Source organism: Dysidea avara, chromosome 11 (assembly GCF_963678975.1).
Source record: "Dysidea avara chromosome 11, odDysAvar1.4, whole genome shotgun sequence".
In the NCBI taxonomy this organism is placed as follows: Eukaryota; Metazoa; Porifera; class Demospongiae; order Dictyoceratida; family Dysideidae; genus Dysidea; species Dysidea avara.
Window position 1 is genome coordinate 12910874 of NC_089282.1, and position 13611 is coordinate 12924484.

At 34.9% G+C, this 13611-nt stretch overlaps 1 protein-coding gene across 1 annotated transcript; it reads left to right on the forward strand.

The window, feature by feature from the left end:
• Positions 1-5783: 5783 nt before the first annotated feature.
• Positions 5784-11863, forward strand: LOC136238768 (uncharacterized). The gene is made up of 2 exons (XM_066029356.1): positions 5784-10938; positions 11599-11863. The coding sequence occupies exons 1-2, from the start codon at positions 5789-5791 to the stop codon at positions 11681-11683; spliced, it is 5235 nt and encodes a 1744-aa protein (XP_065885428.1). The 5' UTR covers positions 5784-5788; the 3' UTR covers positions 11684-11863.
• Positions 11864-13611: the final 1748 nt, after the last annotated feature.

The following is a 13611-nucleotide window of genomic DNA, read 5'->3' on the forward strand; positions in this document are numbered from 1 at the left end:
TAACCCATTTTATAAGCTTCACTTGTAGCTAAGAAAAAGCCAAATGTTGTATTAAACATTGCTTCAGCCCACTCTAATAACAATCGGTTTTTGCATGTATTTTTTAACAGCATTTAGTATATCATGGAATAGTAGCTATACTTAAAGAATCTAAATGAGACTGCCAAAAAGCATTAACAGGCTGATTAAAACAAATGAAGCCATACACCATGCAAAACTGTGCTATGTACTTCAGGGATATTGTGGCATCATTTGCCAGTCAAAACTAGACCTACCCTCAACACTACAAGTAGACCAATAAAATCAGTGTCAACTGGAATTACAATGTTTGATGGCAGCAAAATTGAGCTCACCTCAAGACCAACAAAATGAGCTTATATCTACATAGTATTTGTAAAGGTTTAGAGATTATCATGAAATACTACATGCTATTAGAAAGCTGTCAGAGCAAAATACATCATTTTGGCCTCATGAATTCACCAGATGTGTTGCAGGTCATGTGCTTGTTGCCAATCCCATTTCTGTAGGCTTTAATATGCTCTAAAGACATTTATGGGTGTGGTTTTGCCCATTGAGCTGTCTGAAGGAAAAGTGAGGCTGGTTGTTGGTGATATTGAAGGGCTAAAAAGCTCAAACTTTCATGACCCTACTATAGTATGTACAAGTTGAGCTGGATCCTGAAAAACAGCTAAAAATTAAAAAGTGAATTTTTTTTGAAGAGAGTAAACATTTCAGCCAACCAGATGATTAATGGTGAGGAAGAAAACTTTGATTGGCCATAAATATTATGTCAGACATTTGAACAAAAGATGTTGAAAGGTTTTAGTGGGTCAAGCAGTACTAGCTACAAGTGTGCCAAATTTCAAGATTTGTGCACAACTGCATCCATAAGTTATTAAATGTTTGAGGATCCAGCTCAATGCGTACATAATTTATACAGTACTATCCTACTGTATGATTTTGTGGTGTTCTATTAAACAGGAAGTGTCAGTCTGGAAAATTAACACCTTGATATAATAATATTATGGTTTCATTGCATTAAGAAGACAACCAGCATGATTCAAAATTAAAGGGAAAGGCAAGGCATAGAGAGCAGATACTTTATCGAAACCCCAAAGCACACATGCCAGACATGAGTTAAGTGTATGTTGTAGTACAAAATGGTGGATGTATGATGTGTTATTTAGCTTCTATCCTTGTGACTGTGGTGAGGCAGGCTGGCAAATCAAATTTGAGTTTTCCGGGTTATCCCTGTTTTGAAAATTAAATATCTGCTGTTCTGAAAAGCTTTTTTAAAAAGTAGATTTAATGTTATAGGAATACTAAAACTCTGGTGATTTTTGTCATGTAGCTAAGATGTTTTGATGTATGATGATTATTTAGTGACATGTTTTCTTTTTTTGAGGGGGGGGGGGGGGGGGAGGGGGAGCATTCGTCATTTGCTACTACTGTACTGTATGATTAACCACTATTTGATACTGTCAAATTTAATTGCTGGTTAATATTAATCAATTGGTGGTTAATCATCATACAGTACAATAGCACTGTGTATTAGGGACCACAAAGGAGTAAATTTATTTAACAGACTTTAATTTTCTGTTGACTGAGTAACTGACTGATGCCTTCAGACAAGCGTAACTCAGTAACGGCTAAGGATACACAGGCTTAACTCTGATTTTTCACTGCTCGATGTCGCTTTGGCCTGAGAGGTGCCTTTTGGCATACCGCAGTATATACAATGCATTTTTCTTGGACTTACCAGTGTCCTCCTTTGTATTCCATTCATCTTTGTTGACAGCGAAAAGTGTCAATTTGGCAGTAACACGTGATGGCTTCCCTTCGTAATGGAATCATGCATATTTTTCATAGTGGCTATTTGGATTGCAGAGATGCTTTTTGAACAGTTCTTGATTTGTACTGCTGTGTAATGGGTTAAACATAGCCGACAATGAAGCATAATGGATATTTCACTTTTCAGATGATAATTGGGGCACGCGGCGCCATTTCAGATGCGGCCGGTATGTGTGGATTCACCAGTCATAATAATTATTTACAAAAAAAAGTTAACAAACAAGTCAGAGTACACAGGAATTTTCAATTAGAGTAGGGACCATAGCATATCAATAAAAGTAATGAAACAAGCTGGAGTAGTGCACAATATTAAATCACAGTAAAACAATAAGAAGTGCTCAAGATCAAGATACCATAGCTAATGGAAATACACAGTAGAGATATAACACTTCTTATTGTTTTACTGTGATTTAATATTGTGCACTACTCCAACTTGTTTCAGTACTTTTTATTGATGTGCTATGGTCCCTACTCTAGTTAAAAATTCCAATTTTTTCTGTGTACTTGTATCCATAGCACTGTTATGGTGCTGTATAGTAGTTAACCAGTACTGCCATACTGTATGATTAACCACTATATTAACCAGTAATTAAAATTGACAGTATCATGTAACATTGTTGTTTACAAGTGTGACATCTTTTCCATTAGAGTCATACAATAATATTGATCAATTAGTGGTTAATCATATAGTATACCACTACCATACTAATTGATCAATATTATTATAGTAATTAATGGAAAAGATGCCGCGATTGTGAACAACAATGATATATGATACTGTCAATTTTAATTACTGGTTAATATTGATCAATTTAATGGTTAATCATACAGTCATACACTATACTGGTTAACTGCTTACTATACAGTACCATAACACTGTATGATTAACCACTAATTGATCAGCAATTAAAGTTGACAGTATCATATATCATTGTTGTTCACAAGTGTGACATAATCTGTTGGAGTTTTAACTGATGTAGTACACAAGGAAACTGGTATGACACTTCATGTGTAGGTTGAATTGATCCATTTGGACTTTCTGTATATTTGGTAGAATTCATAGTTCCAGAAAATTGACTGTATTTAACGCCAAATGATAACCACAGTACCTGGAAACTATTGCAAGATTCTCTACAAAGAAGTGGATCCAGAAATTTGAAAATATGGGGGGAGGAGGAAAGAATTCCACTTTCTGCATAGTGACACAGAATGACATTGTATTATAGCTAGCTAGCTAGCTTTTAGCCAGTTGGTCTGGTCAAGCTTCAGAAAAATTTTAAATTCTTGACCATTCAGTTACAATAATCATACACTACAAGAGATGAAAATCAACACAACTGTGTATTTATTTTTAGAGGCACTTCATATGCTTGAGGGTGCTGGATACCAATTCAAGACTCCAAAGCAGTTTTGGGGTGGCTTTGTAACAAACGCAGGTGATTTGAGTGGTTTGAACAACAAAAGCACTCCAAGTCGTACAATAAGTGTTCCATGTTAGTTGTAATAAACGCCATATAGCTTAAATGTTTCAGTGGTCAAGGCTCTTTCAAGGGGTTCCATGGAACATTTTGAACCCCCTTGAATCCATCACTGCACTACTATATGATGCAGAGAACACTGAGAGATTTCACATAACCCATTTTATAAGCTTCACTTGTAGCTAAGAAAAAGCCAAATGTTGTATTAAACATCGCTTCAGCCCACTCTAATAACAATCGGTTTTTGCGTGTATTTTTTTGTAAAAGTGTAGTGCATAATTTTGCACATAATATGTACATTATATACTACAGCTAGAGTATAGTGCTGGCCATTTAATTAGTCTTAACACTGTGTTGCACAAATTTAAAGTAATACACATGATGACATGTTTAGGCTGATACTGTACATATAAGGTGTTTATGTTGCTGAGCACCTAATCCTAATTAATTTTATCAATATTAACCAGCAATTAAAGTTGACAATATCATATATCATGGTGGTGCAGTCATTGTTGTTCACAAGTGTGACATCATAACCTGTTGGAGTACTAGCTGATGTAATACACAAGGAAAGCTGGCGGTATGTATGAGACATGACACATTAATTATTATGGTGTCATGGGAAGCAACCCACCCAGCTGTAACATTAATGGGTACCTGGGGAAGCAAAAGCCCAACTGTCCTTGTCTCACTTAGTGGTGTTGGGGTCATTATGGAACTTTTGGTTCTGCAATCTCTCTCCATGAGACCTGGACAGTCCTCCTGTGGGTTACTAGTCCTGCCTCAGGAGGATTTTCCTGCACAAGACTCAAGTGCCTGCAGAGTGGTGCACAGGCATGTGTTTTACATGGCTGCTGGAGGTTTTGTTCAGTTACTTTTGTTAGATGTGTGTATGTGTGTAGTGTTGTGTGTGTGTGGTGTTGTGTTGTGTGTGTGCATGTGTGTGTATGTGCATGTGTGTTTTGGAAATCTGCCACCTGATACACACATGAAGCTGATATTGTACACATAACCTGTTTACGGTAGACATCACTTTAATATAATCTCATTAAGTACTAATTGGCCAATGCTAACCAGCAATTAAAGTTGACAGTATCATGTATCACAAGAAAACTACTATGGTTAGTCCCAACTTGTTGACTGATATACTAACCCTACTGGTGCAAGGTTAGCATAGTTATTTTTTATCTCATGTTAGAACTAATAAACAAGTCTTCAAATTTATGTGACAAAGTCACTGAGTGACCCACTAATTGGTGGAAAGTTCTTGTTATGAAAATCGACAATATCTAATACATTATAGGCCATTTAACATATAATATTGAAGTGCTCACTGCTCTAATATACAAGGGACATCTAGAGGCTTCTCACAATTTCCCATTGAATCTATATGCATTATATACAAGGAGGATTGAGAATGTAGCAGTACTCTGTACTTGCTCAAGTCCAAAATTAACGGTGATTCACAATGGAATTGGACACATGTACTTTTTGGGTTGTTTGTTATATTTATCATCTTTGGAAAGAAGATTACTACTCACCGAACAGATAGACAACACTTGAATGGCTTTCACAAGCTGTTATACAAGTTACAACAACTTTATATACACAGCAAGATCTTAATATATGACAGAACTGATGTACCTGCAAACTACTGTCCCTATATTAATTTCTTCGTTCTAGTCTATATATAGTCTATCTAACTAACTACAAATAAAATCACCCTAACAAATGGTTTCACTGTTGAATCATTATTATTGTCTTACCATTCTAGACCTATGCAGAAAGATGTTATACCATATCAAACAGTTGCAGAAGTTATGACAGCTAAAATGATAATTATTTTATATAATTAGCATGCTTTAAGGTGAATGGGAGAAACAATTTTGGATCACTTATTTGCTTCGTTGTGGAGTGATATAATTTATGGATTACTAAATAAGCTATCGTTTTGCTAATAAATTATAGTTGTAAATTTGAGCTTCATTGACTGTTCAAATCAATTTTAAAAAGCTGGTCTGGAAACCAGTGAAACCTCCTAGAACCATGCCTGTTGACATCAATTGACAGTATAATTGCATTTTTTTTTAGGATTACAAGAATGAGTATGTGTGAAAAGAAATTGAGTGAATCTGTATTGATAAATTTGTAAAAAAGAAATTATTGATTTAGAAGTGTATATAGTTACTGTACATATACTATCACATGATCAGCTCCCATTAATGGCTGAATGTCTTTACGTTAAAATGTAACATATAATACTATGCTATATGTCTTTTGCCTGATGTTTAAATGATTAAAGCATCATCGCCATAGTTACAAACAAGCATGCAGTCAAATTTCTGATGAGGTTAATGACACATTTACTTGTAATTCAGATACATGGCTTCTATAGAATACCTATAAATATTTGCGTTTTGCAATGTTTGACAGTTAGAACTTTTTGAAATATCACTAGCATGTTTCAACCATTGTGTGTAATAATCATTGGTCTCACTTTATTGCTTCATAGTGCTAAAGGAATTACAAGAGAAATCATTGTAGAGGAGAATCTTACTTATCATAATCCTTATCATGATGTGTGGAATTCACCAAATGATTCGTCCAACTGTTGTGTAACTGGAGACTGTGTTTGTAGATCTTTCTTTCTTGCACTAAATAATCTTGCAAGTAATGTTGTTATTAACATAACAACTGATGTGTTATTGCCTTCACTTGCAACACTTGTCAACTTGGAGAATATCACAATACTTGGACACAACAGCCCAACTGTATTTTACAATTATAATGGAGCATTGGAATTTTTACATTGCAAGAACATCAAAATTGAAAGTGTTAAATGGAATGGATATTTTATTCGTTTCCATGAACATCTCATGGCCAGTGTTACAGGTATTCACTTTCAAAGTTCATCAAGTATATCATTTTCCTTGTGTACTTTTCAGCACTTTGTAGGACAAGCTATCAAATTGATGAACGTGTCTGAATACACCAATATTAGTGGTTGTGAATTTATAAATAACATCTACAGAGGTGATGGTACAGCAATATATGTTAGCAAAAGGCCTCTACAAATGCTTCTAAATATAAACGAAACATACTTTGGTATAAATGGTCCTGCAAATAGCATAGTGTATCTCCATGGACATCAACACCAAATGAGTGCATATAAACATATTCTGATATCAAACTCAAGGTTTTCATTTAACCAAGCAACTCCCCTTTTTCTCATAGATGAAACTATACATGTTAGTGGCAACATTCTCTTTGAGGAAAATTTAGCTCCTAGTGGTGCAGCAATTTCCAGTATTAGTTCCAATATCATATTTGATGAAAACTGCATTGTAGGTTTTTACAAAAATAGAGCATATTATGATGGTGGGGCAATTTCTCTACTTAACCACTCCTTTGTATCTTTTGCTTCAAACACCACAGTACAATTCTTTTACAACGCTGCATCATATGGTGGTGGAGCTATATTCTCTGAGTACTATTCTGAAATTATGTTTGAAGCACAATCAAATGCATCATTTGTAAATAATACTGCCTCAATGGGTGGTGCTTTATATTCTGCTTCAAACAGTAGCATCAAATTTGAGAACAACTCACTTGTACAATTTATACACAATACTGCTGAAGGACAAATTCGTAATAATAAAGGATGTACAGGGTCTTGTGGTGGAGCAATATTTCAAGAAAACCATTCCATTATTCTATTTTCAGCAAAAAGCGTTGCACTGCTTACTAACAATGACGCTCTCCAATCAGGAGGGGCTATACACTCCTACAACTACTCTGAAGTCATAATTGAAGGAAGCATATCATTCATAAATAACACTGCCCGACTTGGTGGAGCTTTATATTTTAATTTTGCATGTGCATTCAAAGTTAAAGATAATGCATCAGTAGAGTTTGATGGGAATGTTGCTACTTCTGGTGGAGCGATATTTGGCCTTGATATTTATGGTAGAGCTATATATAGTAGCCCTATATGTTTTGATCAGAACTCAAATGTAATATTCACTAAAAATAAAGCATCATACTTAGGTGGCGCTATAACCTCAGAAAATCTAAAATTTTCAGGTAGCTCTACGGTCAATTTTACAGAAAATACAGCTCACTGCGGCGGAGTCATTTCATGTGATAGTTACAATTGTGATATCATATTTCAGCAAAATGCTACAGTTACAATGCACCACAATGATGCCAAGGAAAATGGAGCTGCAATATGTTTTACAGCAGCCATAGGCTCATTCGTTTATTTTAAAAGATACAGGCCATTTCTTGCAAGCATCAATTTTAGAGATAATGTTTTTGTTACATTTTCTAGCAACCATGCCACATTCAATGGTGGTGTAATTAACTGTCGCTCAAATTGTTCCATCACTTTTCAACAGAAAGCTATTGTAATGTTAACCAATAATAGTGCAGAGAGTGGTGGTGCAATCTTTTGTGAATTAAGTTGTGATATTTCATTTGAACAATTTACACATGTTTTATTTGTTAACAATATTGCCATCAAGAATGGTGGTGCAATCAGCTTACGCAGAAACTCAACTGTTAATATTGAAGGTTATTCAGTGGTTCACTTTTTAAACAATACTGTTACTTCTCATAACAGCATTGCCTCACAATCAGATGCTGCTAATAGACTATCCAGGTACTTAATACTACATGCTGTACTAGCCTTAATCATAAGAACCGACAGTAGCAGTGGCTATGGTGGAGCTATAAGTTTGTTTGATCGTTCTGTTATGTCGCTGGGTAAAAACTCAAAAGTGATGTTTAAAGACAACAAAGCTAATAGTGGTGGAGCTATAAGCATAGTGCTTAACTCTGCAGTCACATTAACAGGGAATACTTCAGTGTTATTTGTAGCTAATGCTGCTAGAGAAGATGGTGGTGCATTATATTCTTCAGGCAATGACTTCATTTTTTCCTCTGTCAACACAAACCAAACATCAGTTAGAACATCTAAAATCTCATTTGAACAGAATTCAGTTGTAGTGTTTACTAATAACAGTGCCTTAAATGGAGGAGCAGTGTGTGGCTTATTTACCACAAATCTATCCTTTAAAGGACATTCTTCAGTCAGCATTGTTAATAACACTGCTGCAAATGGTGCAGCTATAACTGTAGCACAAGACTGTAGCGTTTCATTTGAAGAATATTCCAATGTAACAATAATGAACAACAGAGCATCAATTCATGGTGGAGCTGTGTATTCGATATTCAGTTGTGACATTGTGTTTGATGGAGATTGCATGATTACATTCAGCAGCAATGAAGCTGCAGAAAATGGCGGAGGATTGTACTCAGATGAGAATTCTGTTATTAAGTTCAAAGGTAACCATTCTACAACATTCTTTAAAAACACTGCTGAAAATGGTGGAGCCATATACATCTCTGCAACTAACATTGCATTTAAAGTATTTTCATTGGTTACATTTCACAATAACAGAGCATTGCAAAATGGCGGAGCTATGTATATTGATGATGCATCCTATACATTGTTTGAACAAAACTCTACTGCTCAGTTTGTGAACAATAGTGCAAATGATTATGGTGGAGCAGTTTATTCTAATGCTGCTAAAAGTAAAATAATTTTTAATAGTCAAAATATTAATTTTACTAACAACAATGCCAAATTAGCAGGAACTACAGTGTATGCATTTGCAGACAAATCATGTAATCACTTTTGCTTGGTTGAATCTGTTCAGAGCATGTATAGCTTCCTTCAGAGGCATATTGTTACATCTCCTAATAAACTGAATTTATCTCACCCAGCCATCTACTTAAACAATTCTGGACTCACAAACTCTGTTACATATTATTTAAACCACATAATGCTTGGCCAAGAAATTACATTTGGCATCTGTATTTTGGACTATTACGATGAACCTGCTGGATCAGTACAGTTAGTGGTAAAAGATAATATTGACCAACAAGGATATTACATCAACGGACCATCATTTCATTCCATAACATCATGTGATATATTCAAGGGAATTGCGATACATGGAAATGAAATTCCATCAAAGACACCATTAAACTTCTCCTTCTCACTTCTCTATGATGAACCAAATGAGGAAAACGTTTTTGTTAATATCATTGTTGAATTATCACATTGCCATCCTGGATTTTGGCACAATGACGAATCACAAAAATGCTCTTGTTTCCACACTAGTAATATTGTATCATGTTCTGGTGGAAATTCAACTATCAAAAGAGGTTACTGGTTTGGAAGCATTAATGGAAGGCCAACAGTGGCAAAATGTCCAATCAATTACTGCAACTTTACATGTTGTGAAGCTACCAATGGTTACTATCATCTTTCACCACAAAGAATTAACCAGTGTAGTTTCCATCGGGCTGGCACAGCATGTGGTAGCTGTGAGGAAGACTACACCTTATCATTTGATTCTCCAGAGTGTCTTCACATACAGAAGTGCACAGTTGGACAGACTGTTCTTGTTGTCACAATAACAGTGTTATACTGGGTTGTTGTTGTGGTCCTAGTCTTCATTATCATGCACTACAGAGTTGGAATCGGATATCTCTATGCCATCACATTCTACTACAGCATATTAGATCTACTATTGATTCAAAGCATTTATATTTCAAACTCTCTTTATGTTATTGTGAACATTTTGTCAAGTGTTGTCAAAATAACACCACAATTCTTAGGCCAACTGTGCTTTGTAAAGAACATGAGTGGAATTGACCAGCAGTTTTTACATTATGCACATCCTGTGGCTATTTCAGTCATCCTAGTAATAATCTCTCTACTAGCTAGGATTTCTTACAAATTTTCAGCATTTATCAGTAGAGCAATTATCCGTGTAATCTGTTGTTTGCTCCTATTATCGTATACCTCATTGGCAACAACTTCACTATTATTGTTGAGGTTACAGCAGTTTACTGATATCAGTAATGTTTATACATACCTTTCACCCAATATTGAGTATTTTCATGGTCGCCACCTGCCATATACAATTGTAGCAATGTTATTTACAATAGCGGTTGTAATTGGTCTGCCACTTCTTCTTTTTATTGAGCCATTCATTAATCACAAGATAAATTTCACAAGGATCAAACCATTCCTGGATCAGTTTCAAGGATGTTACAAAGATAAATATCGTTGCTTTGCAGCTTATTATATGATTTATCGAATTGTAATAATCATCATTATTAATGTAACCACACCAGACAATTTCATTGGTCAGTACTTAATGATCACCACTAGCACCTTAATGGCATATATTCATCAAACAGTGAGGCCATATGCCAATAGCACTCTTAACATATTTGATGGTTTGATACTACATTTGACGATTTTGGCAACAGCATTTTCAATCATTGAAAATTTTGACAAATTCAACTCAACCTTTGCTGTGGCAAGTGCCTTCGTAATAGTGATCTCACCATTAATGATTTGCATGGCTTTGGTGACCATAATACACAGAGAAAATTTGAAGAAGAAAATTGCGAACTTTGTTGTATCTTCCATAAAGGAACATGATGTAACAGTCCCTGAAATCCCAACAGTCAATGATTTTGGTATGATCATTGATGATAGCACAAGAACTAAAGTGACCATTTGTGACATGTAAGTTATATCTATTTTGTGGTGTGGTATATCTAGAATCCAACTGTATTACCTGGCTGTGTTTGACTAAATTAACTTACTCATGGTGTAAACTGAAGCAGTTTTCATAAAATGTGACTGGATTTGTGTATTCCACATGCAATCACTTTTCCAATTGAATATTCATGACCTAACAAATTTAAAACAGCTTTTCGTTTGAAAGCTAAAGTAGAGAAACACATAAAAGAAAAGTTGAGTATTGATTACTTTTATTATGGTCATTTAAGTTTACAATATGGAGTACATTTGTAGAGATGGATCCAGGGTGAGGGATTCCCAAGGTTCCATGCAACCCATCTTTTGGGCTACTTATTAATTAAAATTTTATTTGGTAAAGCAATAGCAGTTTGTAAATGTGGCAGCCAGACATACACAGGTGTCCAGATCATTTGATCTGACAGTTAATATGTAAATGACAAAGCCATTAATATAATTGTGCATGATATATAATATACACTAGATATCAGGGTAATGAATTAGCTATGTACCATGCGACAGTATAATATAGATGTATACAGCTCTCAGTTTGCATCATAAAATGTTTGTACACTTGCATGCATTTCCTGTATTGTATTATCTGTCATGCATATATAGTTGATCCCCTTCTTTCTCAAAATCTAGTAACCATGGCAATACTGATACTGATGCTGTTCACTACAGAGAATCACTCATGGATGTGCGCATTGAGAATGAAGATGCAGTTTAATGAAACTCTCTTTTGGTAATTTTATTTGACTAACTAATACTCAAATTGTATCTTTTTGCACATGTTTATGTATAGACTGTAATTATTGTGACCTCGGTTGTGACACATTAGCTAACTAAAATATACTTGCACTTTAATTTGTAAAATAACAAGTTTATATTATATAACCATGCTTCTTTATTTATGCTTTGATTAGCTAGCTGTAATTAAGTTTGACATGGCTAGTTTAAATTTATTAATTTTTATCACATAATTTGTACCATTATATAGTACAGTATATAGTAGGGATCAAGAAGGTTTGAATTTTCACATGAAAAAAGATGACCAGAGAATATGCATGCAGCCTCACAATACCTTCATGCTTCCTTGGCATTATTGGTCAGGTATAATCAAGCCTGTTATAGTGAAATGCTTCCTATAGGTCTCTACAAAATGTTAATTGTTTTTTTAATTTGTGGGATTTTCTTCTGACTGACTGATGCCTTCTGGCAAGCGTAATTAATATTGGCTAAGCCTGCTGACTTTATTTTCTCACTGCTAGCTAGATGTCACTAGTATACATGATATACTGAGATAAAGTCTGTTGTAAAAGTAGTTTTTCAGGTTGTTGAAATAACTGATTTCAGCTATTATATGCCTGCACTAGTACCTATTTTAGACCTGTATATCTTTAATGTTTGCTCCATTTAAAATACATAAATAGCTACATTGCAGGCTGTCAGTTAATTAAATTATTAAAATGCCTTTTTGAACCTCTTAATTCATCTATTGTTTCATATTGCCAAGGATTGAGAAGCAGTGCATGGGTAGTCTATGACTGCCATATACCTGGACTGCACATCAAGGACTTTTCCTTTAATTAAAAAAAAATAACCTAGTTGTTATTTACATTGTTTTCATACATTGTAGCATTTCATTCTTGATGGGTTTGTTAATTATAGAGTATTTTAGTGTAGAATATCTGCACTATATAATTTAGTTCATATAGTGACTGATCTACATTCAGAGTGACTGTTCTATTAGAGTATTTTAGTGCTGCTTTATTAGAGTGTTCAAGTTTATTCCTGATGACTGGCTTTTAGCAAATGTAGTTCCTATTTTTTTTAATCTGTGTGTGATTCACTGGCTAACCATCAAGATTTACTTGTTGATGCCTACTGATGAGAAGTTTTGTAGCCATACTAGTAAATTCCCCTTTAATATCGTAGTAAGATAATTGTGTTACATAAATGGTGATGTGGGACTTTATCAAATGCTTTGGATACATCCAGAAAGATGATATCAGTTTTTGAAAGCCAGAGTCAAAAGATTTTAAAATGTTGTTTACAGTACAGTGAAACCTCATTGATAGCTCTGGGACCAAAAATTTGGCCTTAATAATGAGGTTGCCTTATTAATGAGGTAATAAAGTACTGCTTAGCTAGTATGTTTGGGACCTACTAGAGGTGGCCACTATAACGAGGTGGTCTTATTAAAGAGGTGGCTGCTAAGTGAGGTTTCACTGTAGTAATAAGTTGTGATTCACATGACCTTCAAAGTCGGAAGCCATGTTGTTGGTCGCAGAGTATATTTACTGATTTTAGGTGGGAGAAGAGATGAGTGTGGATTAGGCACTCCATGATCTTGCAGCTGATACTGGTTAGTGATATTGGTCTGTAATTGGATGCAAGTGTTTTGTCTCCTTTTTCGAATACAGGTACAATATTAGCATGTTTCCAGTCCAGGGAAAGTTCTCCTTGACAGAGTGACGAATTGAAGATCAGAGTTAGTACTGGAGCAATTTCTTGAGAGGAAAATTGGAGTAAGTATGATGGAATTTTGTCTGGTTCTGGTGCTTGATGAACTTCACTCCCAAACTCCAAAGTAACTAGGAGCTGGGAGACATGAGCATAATTGAAGGGAAAAGGCTGAATATCAGGACATGTACA